Source organism: Bos taurus, chromosome 14 (assembly GCF_002263795.3).
Source record: "Bos taurus isolate L1 Dominette 01449 registration number 42190680 breed Hereford chromosome 14, ARS-UCD2.0, whole genome shotgun sequence".
Taxonomy (NCBI): Eukaryota; Metazoa; Chordata; class Mammalia; order Artiodactyla; family Bovidae; genus Bos; species Bos taurus.
Genome location: NC_037341.1, coordinates 15,098,419 through 15,125,121, shown reverse-complemented (window position 1 = coordinate 15,125,121; position 26,703 = coordinate 15,098,419). Strand labels below are relative to the sequence as shown.

Here is a 26,703-nt window from a genome sequence, read left to right as displayed (position 1 = left end):
ACTCCTTGTTAAATTACTAACATCAGTCTTCTCAGCTGTGACACTTAAGAATGTGGTGCTCAAATAATCCAACAGAAAAAAGGAAAGGACTTGACATTTCTCCAAAGATATAACATGGTTGATAAGCACATGAAAAGATGCTCAACATTATTAGTCATGATGGAAATGCAAATCAAAGCCACAATGAAATACCATTCAGACTCACTAGGATGGTTATAATTAAAAAGAAAAAAAGAGGAAATTAACAAGTGTTGGCGAGGATGTGGAACACCTAGAACCCTCAGACACTGCTGGTGGGAATGAACAAATGGTGCAGGCACTGTGGGAAACAGGTTGGTGGTTTGCAAGTTAAATGCAGAACTACTAAATGACCCAGCATTTAGGTATATACTCTTAGGTATATACTCTGATCAAACCCAGATGAGCTCTTAAGTCTTTGGAACTCCTGTGTACCTGATTTAAAATGACTATACCAGATGGTTTCATTTTGTAGCCATGTAATTAAGTCTGCTTTCTCCTAAGGACAGTAAACTTGGAGAGGTCAGGGGTCACAGAAACCTTTCTGCAACCCTCACAGCTCCTGAAGTTACTCTGAAGGTATTTGTGACTCTATAGTGGTTACGGAATTTTAGTAATTATTTAAACAAACTTTGTTGTTGGCATTTCTGAGGTTTGGGGCATGTCAGAAGTGATATATAGTCACGAATATTAAAATCTGTTTAGATACCTTTGTTCTTAAGAAGTTATTACACTCTTGTTCCACATTGTAATTTATGATACGAGATACTTCTTCCTGCCAGATTTTCAGACCATAAATATTGACATAGTCCTGAATATATTCAAAAGAACGATGGAATCCATCCATGGTGGCTCCCAGCTCTTTCAGCTTGGGCATCAGTTCACTCGGCTGTGTGAAAGAAGAAACAGAAACCTGTTAGACTGGCATAGTCTGTCAACCACTAATGCCTACATGAGACTGTCAAGGAAATCCCAATGAGAGACCACCGTGACAGCTGAAGACAGCTCTGGAAATACTTATTCCTACCTCATTTACAGTGGGTGGTGATTTATGCCAGGCATCCAATAAAGAATACATTTCATTCATTGGGGAAGAAAGCCTCATATAAAAGAATATAAAAAATGAATATCAGTGATTTCTCTCATCATTTGACGACTCTAATCTTAATTTTAAATTGAATTTACTGATGTGATTTCAGATGTAAATTTCAGGCCTTCTCTTTCTCTCTTGAGAAAAATGATCATATTCTCTAGAATATGATCAAGCAAAAGAAAAAAATTATAGCCTTTGTAGTTTCAGTCTGCTTTAGGCTTAACAAATTCTTTTCTCTACAAGAAGGAACCTGGAATCATAAACATCAGTTTAATTCTTAAACTTGAAGTGAAGGAAAGGGCTGATTTTAAAAAGGATTTTCTTATAATATGAATGCTTATAAGATAGGATCAAGGGTGGGATGGGGCGGGAGGCAGGAGGGAGGTTCAACAGGGAGGGAACATATGTCTATCTATGGCTGATTTACATTGATGTTTGGAAACCAACACAATTCTGTAAAGCAATTATCCTTCAATTAAATAAATTAATAAAAAACCCCACCAAAATTAAAAAAAAGATAGGATCAAAAAGCACATCAGCTGATTGTACTGAACATGATACAGTAGATATATGTTAGATAAGAAAAAAGGTCTTGTTCGTGTTCAAAATGACGTTCTAGGACATTCTGCAAGCTGAGTCGAGGGCAAGGACAGGCTCATTCTGGTGATTGGGTACCTTGGCTCGGGGGTTGAAGATCAAACCCCTATGAAGGGCAAAAGCAACACGCTTAACCAGCTCCTTCCTGATTCCATCCTCTAGCAGTTGTTTCGGGTCCACCTAAATGCAAATTGAAAAGCATTAAATGTCAGTGAGGAAAAGCTCAGTCTGGGAGAAACCCAGAGGAAAGACAGTCTCCAGAATCTGTAGGGGAGCACTTCCCTACCTCAATCCTAAATGATTACGATTTTTCCTTCCCGTTTCCTGCCCCTCTTTGATCTTGTACAGCTCAGATAGAATTATTAAAACCTGTTACCTCGGCAGAACTTAGTTTATCTCAGCAACATTCATGATAATTTTACATGTCATTTCAAAGATGTTGGGTATGGAAAGTTTAAATGGCCTCACATTTTGATCATCTCATTAAAAGTGCCTTTTCTCCTCACCAGGAGGCAGTGGGCTGAATGGCTTGCACTGGAATTCAGTGCACGTCTCTCATCTGGAAGTCATCTAAGGGCATCTATAATCATACGAGCAAAGTCAAGCTTGGGGTTGACAGATTCAACACTTCTTTCTTCTTTCAGCATTCTCAGGATGCTGTTTGTAATTAGGGAGATAAAATAGGAAAGAAATCTGCTATTTAACTCTATAGCTTATTTTGCTGATTCTTTTTTTCTATAATGAGAAAGCTTTTGTTATTCCCTAAAAGTCTGTCAAATCTATAAAACATGAAATAGTTTTAATACAGTCCTTTGAATTCTCTAAGACATGTTTCTTTTAATTTGTCAAGACTTATTATTTTAAAAAGTCATAAAGATGGGTTCCATCTGGATTTGATGATATTTAAACTTTAAGGAAGATAACTGCAATGAAAGAGTTTCTGAAAATACAGAAGCCAGAGGAACTTGTCGGACTACACTGTGATCAGGTAGTCATTGAAAGCCAGACTGAGGAGAAACAACAGGTGAAGACCTTGAGTTCTTCAACAGGCAAATTGTAAGGAAAGAAAGGAATGAAGGAGGGATCTGAGGAGTAAATCAGTCTTAAAAGACATACATTTTTTTAAAATGGGCAAATCTGAACTAAAGTGTCTAGAGATTTACTTCTGGGTAATAAAACTACAAACAGAGAGACTGGGATTAGGTCAGGGCCCACAAGGAGGATCCTGGGGTGGGAGCTGGCTGAACTGTACCTCTGGGTTTGAGAGGTGCTGAGAGTGAGTGGTCTTTATCTCACACTAACCTATCAAGCTACACAATTGTTTCGATAGCTTTAGGCATCTATGCTGTATTTCACAAGAAAAGGGTAAATTATAAACAAATACAGTCAATGAAAACAAATTCAAGCAGATAAAATGAAATTTCCAAAGAAACAGCCCTTATAAAAACACATTTCATGAAAAAGAGTTCAATGTTTTCATGAATCTCATGGTCTTAAAGGGCCCTTCCCATTCTCCCTAGACTTCCACCAATCAACCTGCGGAGTGCTCACGGGGAAGGGAAAGACCCTGTCACACAGCTGCTTCCTTACAGTTCTGTCTACCTCCTGTGGTTAACAGCAGTTAACAGTTTTCACATGGGTCCCCCAGACCCTCCTCTACTAATTTAGATGTGTATTTGTTCTTAAACATATTCATTAAGAAATCTAAATGGTCACGTGGTAGTTCTATGTCTAGCGTTTTACGGAATCTCCACTGTGTTCTCCATGGTGGCTGTACGGTCTACGCATCTGCAGGGGAGCAATGGAGAGGCAGGGGTGGAGAGCAGACTTGGGGACACAGTGCAGGAAGGAGGGGTGGGATGAATGGAGAGAACAGTCTGGAAACATATACCTTACTATACGTAAAACAGCAAGAGGGAATTAGCTGTGTGACACTGGGAGCTCAACCCGTGGTTCTGTGACAACCTAAGGGGTTGGGAGATGGGAAGGGGGTTCAGAAGGGAGGGGATAGATGTATACCTGTGACTGATTCATGTTGATGTATGGCAGAAACCAACACAATATTGTAAAGCAATTATCCTCCAAGAAAAAAAAAGTCTAAATGGGATCAAAATATTGGGTTGGCCAAAAAGTTCATCTGGACCAATCTAGTCCTAGGATTTATTTATTTAAGAGGTTATGAAAACTCTGAATGAAATTTTTGGTTAATCCAATATGAACATATATATACTACATGTTGTTCTGCAATTGCCTTTCCACTTTACATTTTGGAAATTTCCTGGTGGTAAGTTATTTTTGAATGGCAGGAAAGTAATCCACAGTGTGACTGCACCATGATATATTCAGCCATTCTTTCACTCATAAAATGCTTAGGCTATTTCTATTACTTTGGCTACATCTAACAACGGACATTTTATGTGTATCTGTGTATATTTCACTTGTTTTAACTCATATTAACTGAAATGAATTAAAACTCTTTGAAAGGGTTTGAAATAGATCCATAGCATTCAAAGATTACAGGTTAGTGAAGGCCATGAGATCCCACATAAAGCCCTGAGTTGTTAAACTGGCAGAGACAATGTAAGCTTAAAGGATGTCAAGATGACATTCCCTGTGCACTTACTGGTGCTTCCCTGGTGACTCAGATGATAAAGAATCTGCCTGTAATGCGGGAGACCCTTGAGGAACGGCAACCCACTCCAGTATTCTTACCTGGGAAATCCCATGTAAGAGGAACCTGGCGGACTACAGTCCATAGGGCTGCAAAGAGTCTGACATGACTGAGCAACTAACACTAACATACTTGCGCTTATTAAGTGAAAGATTCTGGTAAGAGATTTACATTTTTCTTAGGCAGTCTTTCCTTTGATAATTATTGCTAATTACTAGGTTTTATTACATCCAACTAGTCACTTTGCATTTAAGACTAATCTGGTCCTAGGATGTATCATCACATAAAGATGAGTGAGAAGTGATAGCTTGTCTGTGTACTTTCTGAATATCAACTGACTTAAACTGGCATCAGGCCTAAAGCAAGTTTAATAGAGTCTATTCATACTACAGGGCTAGAATGGTATTTCTTTACTACATTTCTAGAAACAACATAGTAAAGTTCTATTTCTATTTAGGTTCATTTCGTATATTTTCTTGGATTTCATTAACACAAATGTTATATCCAGCAATTCAATGAAAATTCTTTAGAAAATTAGAAATGTTAAGATTCTACTGATGTCAGATAAATGGAAAAATATATAAGAGCACCACGAACTGAGTGGGTGTATCATAGTCATCTAAGGATTACAAATTATAATAAAACAGCAACAATATACCACTTTAGACCCGTTTGGAGAACAAAAATTAGGAAGCGGATCATGGCTAGTGTTGGCCAAAATGGGGGTAGATACACAGGAAACAAGTCATGTGAGGAGGCAATCTGGCTGTACTGAGACAAATTAAGTACAAATGTGCCCTAAGACTCCGACCCACTCCTGGGCAGGCAGACTTCAGCGCAATTCTTGCACAGGCCTACGTGGGGACATGTTCAGAGATGCTAATCTAGACATTGCTGATGGTAACAGGAAGCACAGGTATGAAAATGAGCAGCATCGGTGCCCTGGGGAACAGTTAAGTAAAATGTGGAATTCTCTGCAGCAGTTAGAAGTAACCAACCACCTCACTACAACATAAATAAATCCTGAAAGCAATAACTAGTGAGAAATGTTAGAAAAAGAATGAGGCTTTGGAGCAGAATATGATTTAGAGAAATAAAAAATGTGCACACATAAAATACTACTACTTGCTAAAAATAAGGAGACTTGCATATTTATGGACAGAAATCAAACAGAGTGGGTGCTATAGGGTCTGGGGGTGGGTATCAGGAGAAGAGAAAGAGAAAAATAAGACAGGAGCTTGCATGTACTGGTGATGGCAATGGCCTGTGGTCAGAGGTTACCATTATGATCTCAGCTCTCTGCACCTGGGGTGCAGTACAAAAACATCAAGAAAAAGAAAGGTTGCAGGCAAGGCGGAAAGAGACAGTAAGTGATCAAGTAAGCAAGCTTCTTTGCCTAAGGGAATTGAATTGTTTTGTTATTACAAAAATTCAATAAAAATTTTTTTCTTAGTGTTTAGGAATTCCTGGGTGTTACGAAAAATGGGGATAATAATGCTTTCTCTTTCTTTGTTCATAAGTGACTAAAATGAAAATCATACGCTGCATGTGAAATAGTGAGGGGCATACGATGATGACACTACCCCCACAGGATAAATTCCACAAAAATCCAAATGACAGAGAGGCTTATTATGAAGCCACAGAGACTAGCATTAAGACCATTACCTTGATGATGCCGACTAAAGTTGTCTTCATCATTAAGATGCCTTCAGTAAAAATGGAAATAGCATGAGTAAGCTTGGCAACCTTCAACAAAGAAAAAGAGGTTAATGAAGCACTTCTCATAAAAGACCCATCACTTCTATGGGAAGCTAAAATAATTGGTAATAGTTCTGAAGGGCAAAGCCAAGAGAACAGCATGTAGCTTGAAGGCACCTGCGTGTACATGTCCTGGTCAGAACTGAGGCTCTGTGGTGCTGACCACTGTCAGACCTACCAGGAGACTGAGTCAGATGTTCTATTATTCTCTACCCTTTGATGGATCATTTGCCCTTCTTTGGGCCTCAGTATTTCACACATTAGATGAAAGCAGGACTCAGTGATATAGATGATACCTTCCAAAATCAAAAGGCTCATGGAGACACTGAAAAGGTAATCTCCCTTTTACTGCAGTCCACATTCTTTTCAAACAACGCTGGGAGACACTAAAAAGGTTGACCGAGGCTATATTCTTGAGTTAGAATCAATGTGGAAATTCTGAGCTTGATGATCTCAATGCCTAATGAAACTTCTGGAATTGTGTCAAAGGATGTGAAATTGATGCTGGTTATCACATTTTCAAATTTTACTTGATTTTACTTTTCAGGTCTCTAAGTTCAGGAAGAAAGAAAAGCAGAGGCATTTGGGAAGAACTACTTCTGAGACTGCTTAATTGTGGAATGGCCTTAAATATCTGCCTATTTGAAGTGGTTTATGGAGTATGGATTACTTTATTCATGGAATATGGATTATTTTGAACCACTGAGTCATGAACCAAGATGGTTCAAAAGAAAAGTGACCAACTGAGTTCCATTCCCTCTGAGAACATTCAGGCAGGTGAGGCCTTGAATGATACCAGGACATTGTGAAGAATGAAGGTAAGATTGCACTAAAATAACAAAACCTGGTTACCATTGAGAGTGTAGAAAAATAAATCAGAACTGATCCGGGGATCTTGGGGACATGGCAGGTGACACAGAGTTGTGCTACTTCATGGTTTTGGGGGTTAACCATCAAAAGGCAGATGTTAAAGGGACACACCACCTCATATCGTGGGCCGAGCTGAGCGTAGTCCCTCAGCTTGTCTTTGTCCAGCCGGGTGGGCACTTCAATGATATCGTGGGTCTGAAGCTTTATGATCTTTAGAAGGGAAGTAAACATGCTTTCTGGAATAATCTGCAACACCTTTAGTGAAAGGGAAAAGAGGAAAAACAAGTGAACCTATTTTCTCTCTCTTAGTTTGACAGATGCTAGGACAACAGTAAAAAGGGGGTCCATTTATTAAGAAAAAAAAAAAAAAAAAGCCCTTCATCTGCAGGAAAGGGCTGGGGGGGCTCTCACAAACATTCTTTTAGTAACTGCTCCCAGGCACAGGGCTACGTTCCTTCAAACACGAACTGCTCACAAAAGATTAAGCTAATTCTCCTAGAAATGCTGTAAAAGATGTATCACTCCCACATTATAAATTTTTCAAAAGCTAAGATTCAGAGATGTTAAGTAACATGGCTGTAGAGCCCTCAGCTAGTACGTGACACAGGACAATTTAAGCCAGGCCTGTGTGGCTCTAAGTCACACCATAAGTTATTCAAACAAGGACCACAATTCTCCTGAAAACTTTAAGTTCCAATTAGTGACAGTTACCAACTGTGACTTTGAAGAAGCTACCAAGATCTATGTTTCTCAATCTCTACACCTATAAAATGGGGGTTAATACCATCAGCATTTAAAAAATAAGCAAAAGAGACACAGATGTATAGAACAGTCTTTTGGACTCTGTGGGAGAGGGAGGGGGGATGATTTGGGAGAATGGCATTGAAACATGTATAATATCATATAAGAAACGAATCGCTAGTCCAGGTTTGATGCACGATACAGGATGCTTGGGGCTGGTGCACTGGGATGACCCAGAGGGATGGTATGGGGAGGGAGGTGGGAGGGGGTTCAGGATGGGGAACACGTGTGCACCTGTGGCGGATTCATGTTGATGCATGGCAAAACCAATACAATATTGTAAAGTAATTAGCCTCTAATTAAAATAAGTAAATTTAAAATATATATATATTTGACCAAAAAAAAAAAAAAAGAAAGTAAAAATGTATCTGCACACCCACAGTAACAAATTTATTTTCAGGTATTGACAATTTCAGGAATCAAATTAAGAATTAAGGAAAAGTATATACAACTACTATGTATACAACAGATAAACAAGCACCTACTACAGAGCATGGTCTTGTAATAACCTATATATATGTATAACTGAATCACTTTGCTGCACACTTGAAGCTAATACATCATAAATTAAGTACACGTCAATAAAAAAAAAAAAGGAGTGAGGGAAAGGAATAACAGGTGTACTTTTTCTCAGGGCCCCAAGCATATCATTTGTATTTATTTATTTATTTATTTTTAAATTTTATTTTATTTTTAAACTTTACATAATTGTATTAGTTTTGCCAAATATCAAAATGAATCCCCCACAGGTATACATGTGTTCTCCATCCTGAACCCTCCTCCCTCCTCCCTCCCCATACCATCCCAAAATAGCAGTTAGTTTGCCATTAAAATAAGTATCACCTTGATGCATTTCTTACCTTTCTCACATAGGACACCAATTCACCAGAATAATATTGAGACACGCTGAGAAGGTCAGGGCTATTTGCTTGATTAATACGGAGAAGGGGCAGGTCAAGGGCAGAGGCAAGCTGGAAGGAAAATAAGACACCACTGTTTCTCTGTTTCAAAAAGTCCTAGAAATCTCTCTTTCTAGAAGGAGTAACATACAACGAAGCTCCTAGGCTTTGCTCAAAAGACAGCGACAATGACTGAACTTCATCAGTTCAGTTTCTGACAAGGATATAATGTAAAATGACAGGTATCTGCTACGGCAGTGGCTCTCAAGTTGTGGTCGCTGGACCAGCAGCATCAGCATCACCTGACATCTTGTTAGAGATGCTGATTCTTGAACCCCACATAGGTTTACTTCATCAGAAGCTCCGGGGGTGGGGCCCGACAATCTGGGTTGTGACACATCTTCACAGGTAGTTTCATCAGAAGACATTGAGTAAATTATTTGTTCATTTATCACTAAATGAAATTACCTTGAGAGAAGGGTCAATCCATGCCTGTTTTGTTCACCATTATTACATAACCTTCTTATTTTTTAATTTTATTTCTTGGCTGAACCATGTGGCATGTGAGATCTTAGTTCCTTGACCAGGGATTGAACCCATGTCCCCAGCATTGGAAGCTTGGAGTCTTAATCACTGAATCACCAAGGAAGTCCCCTTCCCTAATCTTTAGAGGACATCCTAGAATATAGCAGAAGCTCATCAAGAATTTTTTAAAGTGAATAAGTAAAAGGATTTTATTCATGTCTAGGGAATAAAGAATGTACATTTTTAGTATCTTGGTAAAACCTATAAAAAATCAATTTCTTCATTAAAAACAATTTTTGTAAGACATCCCAACATCTATTTTGAATTTAAACTTTATTTCTCACATCTTTTGCCAACTACACTCTCATGAAAAATTTGCTAAAAGTTTTCAGTCTATAAAAATACTTAAAATTGTCCAACTTTCTAAAAGGATGAGATCCTGGACTGAATTAATGAATGAGATAAAAATGAAGGTCAACGCTTGCTCAGAAACTGCAAATGTGATCTTACTGTTACTTGCTTACCTTGAGGAATGTAGCTCTGAGTTTAGTGACCATGGATGGGTTCACCCTTATGCTCTCCTGCATGATAGACGTGAAGCTGCAAACAGACATCAGTGTAAGATGATGTTCACAGTGGCTGCCACCAAGGACTAATGTCAGGTTGTCCATATTACCTGTCAATTAACTGCCAAGCAAAAGAAAGGTCCCCAATGATCTGCATTGTGATCAGGACCTCCTCTTTGATGTTAATGGTTCGGATCATTTGGTGGAGAAACTTGCGAGTATCAGCAAGAAACTGACACACCTGCAGATTCGATTCGAGCTGGTGAAATTCTTGAACCTGGGGCACATAAACACACTGGATTTTAAAATTCTGAATGGCCTGTGTGGTGTTCATTTTTCTTTGAAAACACTTCAAATAAAGCACACTACTTAACTAACATTCTTGGCAAAATTTTAATTTCAAAATATAATTTCAGAAATGTACAAGCCAAGTCAGAAAACAATGCATATATTTCTAGAATTAGAAAATGTTCCACTATTTCTTATTCCATACATATATAACATAATAAGCAAATACTCCCATTTTCCATTTCAATATCAATAAACATATATTGGAAAATTCTAATTCCACAGATTTGCTGGCTTGCTAAAAAACAAAATAAGTCATGCCACAACCAAGGAGTGGGCACTTGTACATTTTTAAGTTCTTCTGATGAACTCTTTAACAAATAATGATTCCATAGTGTTCTGACATTTTAAAGTATATAATTCAATGGGCATGGGCTACATGCCAAAATAAATAATGCAAAAGAGAAAAAGCACCCCAGATTTATAACATTGTTTATAGTTGTACTATCGACTAGAAAATCCAAATACAACCAAAAAAGAAACAGCACAAGTGAGCAATTGTTTCGGAATGGTTATGGAAACTGGCATGCTAACAATGGAGCATTATACTGTGCTGCCATAATAGTGGCCATCCTAAAACCCTTGCAAAAATAAGAAAAAGCTTATAAGAAAAGGATTAATGCATACATATCAATTGGACAGGGTTCCAGGTGAGGATGGTTGATTTTTGTTTTTAGATAATAGAGTGTATGCTTATTGTTTTGATGCTTTTGTTTATTTTCCTGGTTAAACATACAAGTTTTAAGAGTGTGGAGGTAAGATGCTCTTTTGAGAATCATTTTTCAGTAGATAAAAAACAAACTTTTCTTTTCCAGGAAAGAAAACACATTATTTTTAAGCATATGATCATTATACAACTATTTTTATTTTTGTGTATCTTTTTCTAGGTTTTCCCCCAAGGCATACATTTTTTACAAACCTAAAAATGGTGCATATAATGGAAATTTGCTTTTGCTTTTACCTCCTTATCATAGTTTTCCCAATGTCTCTATATTGTCTTCATGATTAGTTTTTTAAGATTACATGCATGTTTCTGCAAGTTGAAATATCATAAATTTCACTACCATTCTCTTTATTATTATCATTTAGTTATTTTCCCAATTTTAGGGCACTGTATACAACAGTGAACATATTCACTTACACTGCTTTTACTTCTGATGAAACAGTCTCTTAAATATGTTTCCAGGACTGTTGTGTAGGTCAAAAGTATGGTTCACGATCCAAGAACTGTCATTTAAAGACTTTCCTTACCTCTTCCAAAGCCTGTATTAGCTGCACAGTTTTTCTGCCCGCAGCAGTAGAGTCATCATAATTTAGTGATAATATTTGTTTTGAAATCTCTCTGAACCAAGCTTGAAGATTTTCTATTAATATAGAAACAAGAAAAGACTACTGAAATCCCAGAACAACTGTAGCAGTGGCTATGACTTTAATCATCTTTCGCAAGTCCAGTTCTTACAAAGATTTTACTATGTATCTATCAATTGTTCTCAGGAATTCTCCAAATTGTAACAACAAAAATGCCTGAGGCATGTGACCTAGTAAAAGTGATGAAACTTTGTACACAAAGAGTTTATAACACCTGGCAGAAAGGGTACATGTAAACTGATGTGTGCAAAGATGGCAGTGGGGGAGGGGAGGAGTCGGGGAGGAACTGCAGATTTTCACAGAGCTGGGACGGTGGGTGAGGGTCTGCAGGGGCAGAGCGGGGAGAGGGATTAACTGTCCCTAGATGAGGAGACGGATACAGCAGAAACTTTGGGGCGAAAGGGCAGTGGCACACTTCAGAGGGCAAAGTGGGACCAACGTGTAAGAGAGTGACGTGTGAGCAGTGAGCTGTGGGGAGTCTGAATGGATTAGGGGGTGCCATCTGCACTCACAAACCAGTTGGCATTTCTAAAGGCAGAGATGGTGAGTACTGTTAACATGCTCTGAGACCCTCAGTGTATCAGGGAAGGGTTTAAGCTTCATTTCATCTTACCTTCACAAAAATCTACGGAGTGGAATTAAAAGCCGTTTCTCAGATAAGAATGCTGATACCTGGAGATACTAAGAGCCTCTGTGGCTTAGTCACTTAATGGAGGAGCCAGGGTATGCAAACTGTTCAGAGTCAAAGCCTTTGCTCTTCTCACCTCACCAAGTTAAAAAAGCTAAAGGTTTTTTTGTGTGTCATCAATGGGATAATTTTACTTTAATAAAAGCACTTAAAAGCTTATAATCTAAGTTATTTTAAGAACTGACATCTGGGTTCCCTGGTTGCTCAGTGATTAAGGATCCACCTGCCAATCCTGGAGACGTGGGTTTGACCCTTGATCCGGGAAGATCCCACATACTGAGCAGCTAAGCCCATACACCACAGCTACTAGAGAGTAGCCTCCACTCGCCAAACTGGAGAAAAGCCTGTGCAGCAACAAAGACCCAGCATAGTCAGAAATAAGCAAATAAAAGTATTAAAAAAAAAAAAGAATTGACATAGGGTGGGAGGGAGGTCACAGAGGGAGGGGATATAGGGACACATATAGCCGATTCACTTTGTTGTATAGCATAAACTAACACAACATTGTAAAGAAATTACAGTCTAATAAAAAAAAACTGACATGAAGAAAACTAGTTGCAATTTTAAACTTTTTTTTTTTTTGTAGGACCAAAGGACAGCTATGCTATAGAAGAAAGTACAAAGAATTTGGAGTCTGAGGTGATGGTTGAGATCTAGGCTTTATACCTTTGTTACTTTTGGCTGGTGATTACTTTTTAAAGCTTTGGTCTCTGTATATACAAAATAAGGATAAAGATGCTTATCTCACAGGGTTGTAAGGATCAAACAAGAAATATTTGTGAAAGTACTTTCTAAGCTGAAATATGCTATACAGCCAGAAAAAATACAGTATATTGTTTTGAATGATCTTTGGAACAATGCTTATATTTGTAAGAACCTGCAGCCATGAAATTAAAAGACGCTTACTCCTTGGAAGGAAAGTTATGACCAACCTAGATAGCATATTCAAAAGCAGAGACATTACTTTGCCAACAAAGGTCCATCTAGTCAAGGCTATGGTTTTTCCAGTGGTCATGTATGGATGTGAGAGTTGGACTGTGAAGAAAGCTGAGCACCGAAGAATTGATGCTTTTGAACTGTGGTGTTGGAGAAGACTCTTGAGAGTCCCTTGGACTGCAAGGAGATCCAGCCAGTCCAAACTAAAGATCAGTCTTGGGTGTTCTTTGGAAGGACTGATGCTAAAGCTGAAACTCCAAAACTTTGGCTACCTCATGCGAAGAGTTGACTCATTGGAAAAGACTCTGATGCTGGGAGGGATTGGGGACAGGAGGAGAAGGGGACGACAGAGGATGAGATGGCTGGATGGCATCACTGACTCAATGGACATGAGTTTGAGTGAACTCCGGGAGTTGGTGATGGACAGGGAGGCCTGGCGTGCTGCGATTCATGGGGTCGCAAAGAGTCGGACACGACTGAACTGAACTGAATTTAAAAGAGACTAGAATAGAGATAAATGTGCCTGATTTTAGACAACTTATCTGGTTAGATTGGTACCAGAGGTTCTTTGTTTTAAGATACAATATGGTGATCTGTGAAACCTGTTGCCAATATATATCATATCATCAAAAACTGGTCAACTTTTTTCAGTAGGAGGGAATAACTTTCATGATCTTCTCAGAAGGCTACTTCTCCCAAGAAAATTAATAACCACTAACACAGATGAGATCTAAGAGTCTTGTGTTCCAATCCTGATTGGTTCTTCTTCACTGACACACCTGCCATCTAGTGGCACAAGAGGGGACCTGCAGACTGCTTTGAAACAACCCGTGCGTGTGTGAATTCAGTTGCTGAATCTTCATGACCCCATGGACTGTAGCCTGCTAGGCTCCTCTGTCCATAAAGTTTTTCAGGGAAGAATACTGGAGTCAGTTGCCATTTCCTGCTCCTTGGGATCTTCCTGACCCGGGATCGAAGCCAGGTCTCCTGCACTGCAGGCAGATTCTTTACTATCTGAGTTACCAGGGAAGCTTCAGTAGGAATAATAATATAATTTGGAAATATATTTTGGATCGACCATTCAGCATCAAATAAATCAACAAGAGCCAAATACAGTAATCCCAAGTTTATACTGACTATGAATAGCAGAGTTACATTTTTTAATAAAAATCTATACTATTAACCAATTCTACTGTATAATTAACTTTATCAGAAATAAATTTGACAGTTAAAACAAATATCAAGCCTCAGAAAAAATAGTTTAATTTGTCACCTTAAAACTCAGAATGGTTCTTTCAGGGGCAATTTGAAAGGATCCTATCTATACAAAAGTTTGAAGTGATACCACAATATTCCTATAGGTATAATTTCCTAAAAAAGCAAGATCAAAATTGTCAAAGTTAAACCTAAGCTGTGGCTATGTTGGGCTTCTCAGGTGGCACAATGGTAAAGAACCCACCTGCCAATGCAGGAGACAGGTTCAATCCCTGAGTCAGGAAGATCCCCTGGAGTAGGAAATGGCAACCCATTCCAGTATTCTTTCCTGGAAAATGCCATGGACTGAGGAGCCTGGCAGGCTACAGTCCCTGGGGCTGCAAAGACAGTCTGCAGGTCCCCTCTGTGCCACTAGATGGCAGGTGCGTCAGTGAAGAAGCAGCAAACAGGACTGGCACACAAGACTCCTAGGTATCATCTATTTAGTGGTATTAATATTCTTGGGAGAAGTATCCTTCTGAGAGGATGATGAAAGTTATTACCTCCCCCAATGCACGTAAACTGACACACTAAAGGCACTAGCTTTGTATACTGTGGTGGTAGGTGGAGGATTATGACTTTAAGCCCCAATTTAGCCCCCAATTTCTTATTTCATATGTAAGAAACCTGAAGTTGAGAGAGCATATGAGATTTCCCAAGGGAGCACAAGGCTAGGGCAGCCAAAACTAAACTTCTAATCTTCATCAGCAATACCCCAGCACACAGTAACAACACAATAATGACTTTTTACTCTGCTGGTTTCTAATAAACTGTGTACACATTTCAAAAACACTGATGTTTCCTCTCCAGCAATTACCATTTTTCTCCACTCTGGTTAGGGGTTTGACTCCTGAAAAGACATCAGCAAGCTCCGTCATCCGCTCTGAGCCCTCCTTCTTATGATGCTCCCATTTGGCCTGCTTTTCTGAAAGCATTTGCTTGAACATCTGTTGAAGAGACAGACGAGATTTACTGATTTTAAGAGAAAATCCAGCTTAGGCAGTTTACTGAGAAAGCCTGAGTCAAACCCAGTTTATTATAAAAATAGGTACCTAAAATCAACATCATTCTGATGCCATCTCTTAAGCATCACTACTTTATACAAACTGGGGGGTAAAAAAGCTAGACCATCTCTCAGATGGTGGCTCTCAGACTAATTAAGGCAAAGTGAGTGTTGGTTCTGAAAGAGCTTCAAGGTTTGCGGCTAGTTCCAGAGGCCACCTGATCCAAACTCCCAAAGCTTCTGTACAACCTGGACACCCCCAGGTGTCTGCCATTCTTATCATGCCCATGTGCTATGCTTAGTCACTCAGTCATGTCTAACTGTTTGCAATCCCATGGACTGTAGCCCATCAGGGCCCTCTGATTCTCTAGGTAAGAATACTTGAGTGCACTGCCATGCCCTCCTCCAGGGGATCTTCATAACCCAGGGATCGAACCCAGGTCTCCTGTATTGCAGGAAGATTCTTTACCATCTGAGCCACCAAGGAAGCCCAATTATGCCATGGAGCCTTTTTAAGGAGTAAAACCAGCACAGAATTTCCTTTTGTGAACTCAAATCCCTTAAAGTCCTTAGGTCAAGTTTGTTTAAATGCAAACTACCACTTTATTTAGGCCTTTCCACGACTTCACTTTCCCTTTTCACTTTCATGCACTGGAGAAGGAAATGGCTACTCACTCCAGTGTTCTTGCCTGGAGAATCCCAGGGACGGCAGAGCCTGGTGGGCTGCCGTCTATGGGGCCGCACAGAGTTGGACACGACTGAAGTGACTTAGCAGCAGCAGCAGCAATAGGTTTTCCTGGCTTTTAAGATGAAGACGACTATCCTGCAACACCCAGCACAGGCTGGCTCCTGTCCACCTGTCAACCTCGCTTCCTAATACCTTTCTGTTGTATTCTCTCCCCTCCAGCCAGCTGATCTTTCAGGCCTGAACTGGCCAAGCTCTTCCCTACCTGAGAGGACTGAGAAGAGTCTGTCTTCCCTGTGCAATGGTCTCCATAATGCTCCCCATCTCTGTCTTAGCTAACTCTGGCAGGTCCCTTTCTCAGCATCTTTCAAAAGCTCCTGCTGCCCTTCTCAGGGAAGTCATGAAAGCTAGGACAGGATCCTTTCTTTTAGGTGGAGAACTATGCTCCTCTCCTTTAGAGCATACACCTCAGCTTTTACTTACATTTTCATTTGTGTAATTCTGTTTACTATCCACATTCCTCATTAGACCATAACCTCTAGAACTGGGGCATTTTTTCACCATCACTGTATCCCTAAATAACAGTAGAGACTAAATGCCTGTTAAATGTTTAATACCATCCTTTGAATATAAGAATTATCTCAGACAGCTAGAATCTTTAGCTTGAATCAAAGACACAGCTACAAAATCCTAATTTCTAAAAAAAAAAAAAATTTAAGCATTAAGAAAAGATTTTGGTGGTTACTTATTCAGTATTTTTACCTCTTTGAGTATAAACTCAAATTGTGCAGTATCCAACAGCAATTGAAAGAGGATCTTGGGATTGTACCTCAAGTCTGTTAGAATCTGGTCCTTGATTTGACGAAGGCGTTTGTTGTTTGGGTCACAGGCTAGACATAGGGAGAAAAGAGTTTCCAATTAACTAAATGTGTAGAAAATACCTATAATAAGTAAGATGGATTCCAAAATACTTTCATTTCCCTTATTTTAAGCATTTAAAAAGTAATAAGCAAAATGCGTATCAATGATGGATGGTAAAATAAATTATATTGCATCTATGCTAGATGAAGTACAATTGAACTGCTAAATATAACATTGAATCTGACACAGAATGTTACCGTGATATACTGTTGAATGAAAAAAAGCAAAGTGAGAATAGGGTTTCCAAATTTTGTAAGTATCCTGTGGTTGGTTTGTTATCGACTGTCCATGGGTCAGTGCCTTTGGCACTAATGATAGGTTGAACTTTTTGGCACTATTTCCTAAGTAGGTAGCCTCCTTGTGTCCTGTCTGTTTGAAGTTGCTTTGTGTTGGGCACTGATCTCTGCCATTCAGCTATGGACAAGTGTGCAGAAAGGATTTAACACAGCAGGCCTGAGACCGCCATCTTCAAAAAGGCCTGTTTGCAAGGTTGGCTCTTGGCTGGCATTTGGGAATTTGGATTTTGGAAGGGTTCCCACTATTCTGAGAACTGATAAGAATGGTCCACCATGCTTTAACTCTTTGGAAAAACAATGTGCTTTATGATGTGCACCTGCTTTCCTTCCGGGAGTCTGGAATGCTGGTACCTGCCAGGTAGAGGCTGTCTTAATGAGCGCCCCCTGCCCCCAACAAAAACCATGGACACACAGTTTCTAATGGGCTCCCCTGGTTGACATTTTACACATGCTGTCATGACTCATTGCGAGGGGGACTAAATGGACCCTGTGTGACCCCACTTGGAGAGAACTCTTAAAAGCTGTGCCTCGTTTCCTCTAGACTTCACCCAGGCACCTCTGTCCTGTGCCGATCGTGCTATCTTTCTGCTGTTGCAAATCATGGCCATAAGTACATACGCTGGGCCTAGTAAAGCATGGAGCTTGGGATGTCCTTGGGGACCACTGACACACAAGGGGAGCAGGGTCACCACACAAAGCTGTGGCACTTCCAAACCAGAAGAACCAGGCCTGACACCATCCTCATGCTCTTTGTAAAGGCATGACTGATGCTCAGAGCTTTCTGGATTATCCACCACCTAGACCTGGAGAGTGTATGGCTACTAGGCTAAGGTCACAAAATTAGGCAGTGATTGACCCAGGCATAAGTCACCAGATGTTTTGATTTCCTGGTCAGTGTATCAGTTGCCAAGATAAATCATTTCAAATAAAAAACATGTTAAAAAATATACAGAATAAAAAATAATGGTATTTGCTGAAACTGATTTATGGGGTCAATTATTTATGCAAGAAAGAAAAAGAAAAAATAGAATAGGGCAAAATATTTACACGTAAAAGCTACTCAGACTGCAAATAAAGTCAAAATAAAAGTCTTTAAGACAATAAACATTGTCAGAAAGTTCATAGCCATGAAGGTACCAGGTCCCTCACAGTTGTTCTAGTATCACCGTGCTTTTCAGGCTTTCTGAGCCCTCCCACCAGCATCTCAGGATGTCCGGCATGTACAGAATGACCACGCTTTACAAGCACGTATCACAGGTGTTTTTGCTGCTTCAGTTATGGTGAAGCTTGAGCAAGGTTATTTTATATATTGATTTCCAAGTTACTCCATCAGGAAGAGACTCATGACAACCTGGAGAAGGGCTCAGTTTTCAGGGGAAACTGCAGAGTTCTGATTTACCAAGCATTCTCCAGAAGTCCCTAGGAAGAAATATATTGGAACTGATGACATTGATCACACAGAAAGCATTTTTCAGCTTCAGGTTTGCCTACCTTAAAAAACAAAAACAGAACAGGAAAAAAAAAAAAAAACAAAAACCAACCCAACCTGTAAGGAGTTCCATTTGTTTGTTTGTTTTTCCATTTGTTTTTATATTAATTCTAATTCAACACAAAATCTGAGATTAATTTCCCTTCATTTTTGGAAGGGAATATCACTGCGCATTAACAATTAGCTCCAGTGGGTTAACAGGAGGGAATATGAGAAATACGTCTTCCTTTCTGCACACCATGACCAAAACAGCATAAAAGCTAAAGAAGCAGTTACTTCTCCCACATATGACTCACAACCAGATAGGCAAATCATTTGTTTCTGGTAAATTCTGACCTTGTGCAATCAGATCAGATAATTGCCAGCTCAGAAATGGAAAACAGATGTGGCTGAAGATAAAAGTATAGAACTCCGGCAAGCTGAGCTGGTCCCTGGCAGGGGCACAAATCCAGGAGACCACTGGCTTCCAGAACACAGGCACGGCTATTAGGCACAGTCATCCAGAAGACAAAGAGGAGGCTGAGTCACTAGAAACCCACAGTTGGCTTTATGATGGGATAAAGTAAGGGCTTGAGTTGTTTACATGCTTCTGAATGTAAGATTTATGGTAAAGAAGATTATAAGCTGAGTCAATGTAGTAAAATTCTCAAATTAGGACTGGATTTTAAGTAAAACATAAACTTGACTACTTAAAGATTAGTCCATGAGATGATTAAAAACTTTGGCCCTGATATTCATGCTGTGATTAAACAGTAAATGGAGAGAGGTCTAGGCCAAGAAGCAAAATGATAAAAAACAAAAATAAAACTGGAAAGCAGCATTCATGTGAAGGATTTAAGAAGCTGGTCATTTCTAGTGTGAAGAGGCAAGGCTGAGGAGAAACTCCCCATGTTTTCAAAGAGCCGAAGGATGAGGAAGTCCACCTGCTAGTCTCACTGCTGACCACTCACAGGAAGCAGAGACAGGTGGCAGCTAGAGGCAGTGTCAAGGGCATCTTGCCCAGAGGGGTTGGGAGACGGATCTACCGTGTTACCCAGGGAGGATGCAGGATTATCTGGTGTGGATAGTTTTGTTTTTTTTTTGAGAGACAATCTCACCTGAAAAAAACCAGGAGATATTGAAAGTAGGACTCGGGTAGATGCTCTACAAAAATCTGTTGTGTGAAAAATAAAAACGAGAGCCTTGGCTTTCTAGGACTGCTGAATGACATCACTCTTAGGCGAAGGAGTGTGCAACTCCGGATGAGGGAACTCATTAGTAATTAATATTGATCAAGCATTTATTAATACTAAGTATAAGGAACTGTGTCGGCCCTGAATAAGCTCAGGTGTTGGTCCAACCCAAGTAGGACCAGTCAACCAGCGGTTTCAAAGTCGTGGGCCTAAGGACTCTGTGGAAGTGTTTTACATGATCCATGGAACCCCCTTGACAGACAAAAGGGTATCAAACAGGGCTAACCATGACCCAGAAAAAGTTAAAATCTCATCTATCTTAATTAAGCACCCTGATCTAGCCAGTTCCTCAGCAAAGTGGGCCCGCATTTTTCTGCCCTTCCTTCTGTCCTTTCTTTGGTCATTTCTCCAGTCTAGAATTTTTTCTGCTTTTTACTGTTAAATCATACCAAGGGCTGGTCAGCTCCTGCCTTCCGTGAAGAGCCTTCCTCCACTCTTCTACCCCAAGCAATGTTTCTCTCCTGTTCTGGACTCTGGACTCAAATGCCACCGTCTGTTTTACACATCTGGCTCTTAGGTGCTGGCCTGGCCCTTGTATCTGCTTCTTATTGCTGCTGTAACAAATTACCACAAATTTAGTGGCTTAACATGATACAAATTTATTCTCTTATAGTCCAGAGGTGAGAAATCTGACTGGCCTTCACCGGGCTAAAATCAAGGCATCAGGGGGACTGTGTGCTTTCTGGAGGCTCCATGGGGGAAACTGTTTCCTGGTCTTTTTCAGAATCTAGAAGCTGCCTGTACTCCTTGGCTTGTAGCCCTTTCCATCTTGAAAGCCAGCAGGGACCTTCTGAGTCTCTTTCATGATGCCACCTGTCTAGTTCTGACTCTTCTGCTTCCCTCTTCCCAATTTAAGGATACTTGTAATTATGCTGGGCCCACTGGGATAATCTCTTTACTTGAAGGTCAGCTGATTATAGAAACATCAATTCCATCTGCAACTTGAATCTACTTTGCCCTGTAATATAACATGCCCGCAGGGTCCAGGGACTTGGCCATGGACATCTTTGGAAGGATGAGGTGGGAAGGCTTTATTCTACCTGTATCCACAGCTAAACTTTTTCATGGGTAGACATCTGATCTTCCCAGTCTGACCAGTGACGAGCTCCTCGAACCTGGGAGGTAGGTGTCCTCATACTCATAAACACCTAACAGGACTTGGCACAAGGGCTGTTCAGGTGGGCCACTGCTTTGACCAAATTGACACAAAAGTGACCATTTTACAAAAGCAACTTGATTCTCATTCAAGAGCTAAACCACTTGGCATCACGTGGCAGATCAGGGTTTGGCACGCCTATATACCAAGCGACACACATGGTCACGCCTTTTGTGTGTTACCAGAGTCCGCTGTATGAAGCATCAGCCATCGGATGGCGACATTGCCATCCCTCAGGCAGTTGAGAAGCCTCGGGATGTTGTCCAGAACCAGCTCCTCCCTCAAGTAACCTTCTTTCAGGAACTGCTGCACTTGTGCGTGCACCCTTTCGCTGACAGTAGCGTATCTGCTTGCCTGCGAAAAGGAAAAGAAAACTTGAATAACATTTCAAAGAAAGAATCACCTTGAAAGTGAATTATATTCAAATGAATCCCTGGATAAATAATAATATTTCTATATGAGACAAATAACATACAGGCTCCAAAATCACTGCAGATGGTGACTGCAGCCATGAAATTAAAAGGCACTTGCTCCTTGGAAGAAAAGCTATGACCAACCTAGACAGTGTATTAAAAAGCAGAGACATCATTTTGCCAACAAAGGTCTGTCTAGTTAAAGCTATGGTTTTTCCAGTAGTCATATATGGATGTGAGAGTTGGACCATAAAGAAGGCTGAGCGCCAAAGAATTCATACTTCTGAACTGTGGTATTGGAGAAGACCCTTGAGAGTCCCGTGGACAGCAAGGAGATCAAACCAATCAATCCTACAGGAAATCAATCCTGAATATTCATTCGAAGGACTGATGCTGAAAATGAAGCTCCAATACTTTAACCACCTGATGCAAAGAGCTGACTCATTAGAAAAGACCCTGATGCTGGGAAAGATCGAAGGCAAGAGAAGGGCATGACAAAGGACGAGATGATTGGATGGCATCACTGACTCAATGGACATGAGTCTGAGCAAGCTCTGGTGATAGTGAAGGACAGGGAAGCCTGGTGTGCTGCAGTCCATGGGGTCACAAAGAGTTGGACACGACCGAGCGACTGAACAACAACAACAAAGGCAAGTGGTTTATTGAACATCTGGGGTTTCTTTCTTCTTTATTTTTTCAAAATTTGTTTTTATTTGGCTGCACTGGGTCTTATTTATGGCATGCTCTGGTGTGGGGCAAGCAGGACCTAATTCCAAGACCAGACCTCCGATATTGGGAGCCACCAGGACCACCAGGAAAGTCCCTACTGGACATTTTTGAAAAAAGCCCTGGACTTAGAATTGAGAGGCAAACATCTAGAAATACTGGTGTGACTTTGGATTTAACCTCTGAGTATTGGCTTCTTCAAATGTAAATTGGAAAACTGGAGCATTTTTTTCTTGGCATTGCTTCTCTTAACTTGGATGTAAAGAGACACAAAGGCACTAGCTAAACTGCTTGTTCTACCTATTATTATTGACAAAGGAGTTAGAGCAGAGCAGAAACACTCAAAAGATGAATCTGTACACACAAGAGCTTAATGAAATACACCTCAGCGCATCAAAATTGACCGGCCTTATGTGGAAATCTGGTCACTCTGCTTTCCTAAAGCAAGAGTTGAATGGCAAACACCATCAACCTAGTCAGGTTAGTTTAAAATAAGCACAAGATGCGTCATTAGAAGCCTCTTAAGAAATCGCAATGTCACGGGTGAGAAGATGTGATTTTGGAAAGGATTTTTAGTCATGAAAAATTAATGCTCTGAGGCCGGAAAGCATGGAAGCACCACTTTCTCTAATATATTTCTGGGAAATATGCCAAAATTGAAATTATTTTGTGCATTATTTATGGAATTCGATTTGTCTGAATAAAACATGCTGAAGTTCCTTGAGTCAGTGTCATTCTACCCACACTTGGAAACTCAAAAACTCAGACAGCCAGGTTGAGGAAGACCATCACTGTTGAGAAGTATCAAGTATGTGCCCCAAGAAAAAGATTTTGATTCTTCTGTTTACTTAGGTATTTCCTTCTGCCTTGGTTCTCATCAGAGAGACAGAATGTAGCCATTTCAAATTTAAGGAGATAACTGTCTTTATTTTGGTCTTGGTGCTTCACACACCAGAATGATGAGTGTAAATTACAGTGAAAGGGTTGACTGTCTACGTCCAGTTACCATGTTCAACACTCAATCCTACTGATGAAAACATTAAAATTCTAGCTTCTCAGGAAGGGAGCTCCGTCCACGAGGACAGTCTTTAAGAAGAGTAAATGTAGTCACCTGGGGCCAAATGTCACAGTAGTCACCTCAGGGTGTTGAATTTTCCTTAGAAGCCAACTCCCATTTATACAGCTCATAAAGTTAAAAATCTATAATTATCTGTTACTTCAATGTTCAAAATTCCGCTTTCATTAATCATTGCACTAAAATGTCTATGCAGGCATCTTCCAAATCGCTTGGGAAATCTACTTAGCTCATTTCCCACCCCATTACATCAAGCATGTAGTTGAGAACCCTCCTGATTAATCAGAACCTACCTGTTCTCTGACATTTGAAAGGTCCAGGGTGTTGTTTAAAGCAGTTTTTGCAGCTTTGTAAGGTTCCCAAGCATCTGCTAGATTAACCGTGATCCCCATGTAAATACTAATTACCTGAAAGAGGAGACCTTTATTCAGTATTTGTTAAACACCTACTCATTCCAAGGCAAGGGGCTGGGAAAATACAAAGTTATAGGAGACATCACCCACTCTTTCAAGTTTAAATGCCATTCCAGTGAAAAACCAAGACTTTTCAAATATACAGGGAAGTGATTTTACTTCTGAGTGCTTGGAAACAAGAGTGACTATTACATGCCGCTATTCATGGAAAAACAACGAAAACAAGGTTTTCTTTTCCAACTGCTGGTTTGTAAGATTCCTAGATGAAGAAAAATGAAAAGGGAGGGAAAAGCAGAGACTCTGACCAGAGTAGTGGTTTTCCCAATTATTTTCATCTCACCTTTATACTCTCATTAATCAAACTAAACTTGTCTCAGAAATTTTTGTGAGAAGAGTGGCATTATGTTTCACATTTCTTTTAAAAATTATATACAACCCCTCTTTATCTCTATTAATATTTTTCTTTAAAATTCTTTGCAGTATAGTATTAATCTTTTTGGCTTTTTATGGGCATATTTTAAAAAATTGCTTTATTTTCAGTGTGCCAGGGTGTCTTATCAGGAATGTATCTTGTAAATATCATGTAATTGGACTTTGACCTTCTTTAATGCTAAAAGTGTTTCTCAGTATAGTATCACAGTCAGAACTTCTTTGTTAAAACCTAGGCAAATGAAGCCAGACTCTCTCAAAAGTTTTCCTCTTGGCTACTCATCTCCCAGCTCATGGGTATGATTCATTTGTGGACAGGAAGCATCATCTTCTAATTGTAGGCTGTTCTTCTCGACAGTAAAGCTCTTCAGTCAGGTCCCTCATTACAGACAGCCTGTGGCTCAATAGTTGGTAAGGAGTGAAATAAAATCTGGGCCCTGAAAATGTGATCCAACTCACTATGCTTTGTTCAAACCTTTATGTGCAAAGAAAATGTTTCATACATATTAAGTACACTGTCAGTTTTAAACTTTTAAGAATTAACATTTTTAAGCCAAATATGTTTAAAAAGTTATAAGCTCATCCCTACAGTAACGTCAACCTTAAGGGCCCACATTAGCTTACAGATGAAACTTATAAAAGCGCAATCCCTATTCACAAAGTGACATTAGATAAATTCTGCTGGTTTAGATTTGTAAGACAAATGCTTACGTAACTTAGTTGCACTCTCAGTGGCTAAAGCAAGATCCATTTTAACACATGGTTGTTCTACCTTGAGAGTATTCATTTAAGAAAAAAAACACAAATAGGTGCTTCAGGAAATTTTACTGATTCATTCCTTCATGCTATGATTTGTGATATTCTCAGCATACTTAAAGTAATTTTACTTAAGGGAGTTTATGTCTCATTATTTCAACATTAGGTTTATAGGCAAAAGGATAGAAAAAAATCAGTTTTCCAACAAGTTTATTATAGAGAATAAAAGACTAACAGCAATACTTGCCCAATTGTCTGGAAAGTATTTGTCCACTATCTCTCTCATTTTTGCTTGATGGGTATGAAGAATGGAAGGTTCAAAGTAGAGAATCACATACAGCATGGCAGCCTGATTCGCCAGAGCTGTGCTGCGATGTTCTGGCAATGGGTACGCTGAGACCTGCAAGGCAGAGACCAGACCCAGGAGAGACAGATACTAGTGACAGCTGAATTTACATGTGCCAAGTAAATGACCAGTTCTAAGATACATGAACCTCTCAAAAGTCCATCTCTTTGAGGATCCTGGGCACTGGAAGCAATTCTCAGATTATGGCGCCAGTCACTAGGACCTTCTTCCCATCTCTAGCCTCACGACGGTCTCTTGACTGTCCCTGACTTTGCTGCAATTCTAACTCTTTTCCCTTAAAAAAAAAAAAAAAAAAATCCTATATCTCTTACTGTCCAATTTCGTGTCTCTTCCATCACAGAGAAACTCTTATAGAGCTGACCGATTCCACACTCACTGGTGCTATCTTTTACGTTCTGTTTATTCTTCAGCTCATTGGCATTTGACCTCCACCATCACCTCAATGGGGTTAAAGACCCTGATGCTGGGAAAGACTGAAGACGAAAGGAGAAGGGGGCGGCAGAGGATGAAATGGTTAGATGCCATCACTGACTCAATGGACATGAAATGTGAGCGAATGCCGGGAGACAGCAGAGGACAGAGGAACCTGCTGAGCCAGTCCATGGGGTCACAAAGAGTCGGACATGACTTAGTGACTGAACAACACCTATCACTTCAGTGGAATTTCCTCAGGTCACACATAGCCTCACAGTCATCCATTTCAATGACCTCTTTCTAGCACTCTCACTTAAATTTCCTGAGGACTGAAATTCTCTCCTCCTCTGGTTTCCCAGACACCAGTCTCTCTTCTCAGACTGCTTTGCTGGGTGTTCTCCCTGCCTGTGAAATGCTGCTGAGTCCCAGGGCTCCATTGCCTCAAGCATTAGGAATCTTTGGCTCCACATAGTATACATCACCTTGAGGACCAGGAGAAAGGGAGGCAGTTATTAAGGATAGATACAGCAATGTCCCATGGAATCTGGAGGGAGGAATGTGGTCAGGTTTCAGGAAGGGCCTGGAGCTGTGAACCAGAAAGCCTTCATTATTTCTCCCCGGAATGCGATGCTCAACTGTTTCTTCAGACTATTGTCCATATGGCAGACTGACGTGGCCCCAAACTCCAAGTTTTGCATGCTGTGGGTAAATCCGCGTCCCAAAATTGTTTTTCAGGCCCAATTCCATATTACCTGGAGACAGAGAATCTGATCTCTCTTGGGTCAAGTGACCTGCCCTGGTCCAATCAGCCAGGCACAGGGGAGGTGCAGGGCAGGGAGAGGGGTGGATTCACAGCACAACTACAGCTCAATCCCTGTGTTAATAAAGGTCACAGGGCAGGGAGAGAATCGAAATACGCTGCCTTGAAACATTGAC

The 26,703-nt window shown here is 40.1% G+C and overlaps 1 protein-coding gene across 2 annotated transcripts in view; it reads right to left on the bottom strand.

Annotated features, from left to right (window-relative positions):
- WASHC5 (WASH complex subunit 5) overlaps window positions 1–26,703 on the bottom strand; it is a 53,005-nt gene that overhangs the window by 15,815 nt on the left and 10,487 nt on the right. For both annotated transcript variants that reach the window (XM_002692622.6, XM_059874413.1), the window contains 13 exons: window positions 25,234–25,386; window positions 23,682–23,795; window positions 21,357–21,528; window positions 16,843–16,970; window positions 15,210–15,339; window positions 11,398–11,510; window positions 9,909–10,075; window positions 9,757–9,832; window positions 8,669–8,779; window positions 7,122–7,262; window positions 6,045–6,125; window positions 1,787–1,888; window positions 728–907 (listed from right to left, as the gene is read on the bottom strand). In XM_002692622.6, the coding sequence (XP_002692668.1) occupies window positions 728–907; window positions 1,787–1,888; window positions 6,045–6,125; window positions 7,122–7,262; window positions 8,669–8,779; window positions 9,757–9,832; window positions 9,909–10,075; window positions 11,398–11,510; window positions 15,210–15,339; window positions 16,843–16,970; window positions 21,357–21,528; window positions 23,682–23,795; window positions 25,234–25,386 (1,668 nt within the window). The remainder of the gene's footprint in view (window positions 1–727; window positions 908–1,786; window positions 1,889–6,044; window positions 6,126–7,121; window positions 7,263–8,668; window positions 8,780–9,756; window positions 9,833–9,908; window positions 10,076–11,397; window positions 11,511–15,209; window positions 15,340–16,842; window positions 16,971–21,356; window positions 21,529–23,681; window positions 23,796–25,233; window positions 25,387–26,703) is intronic.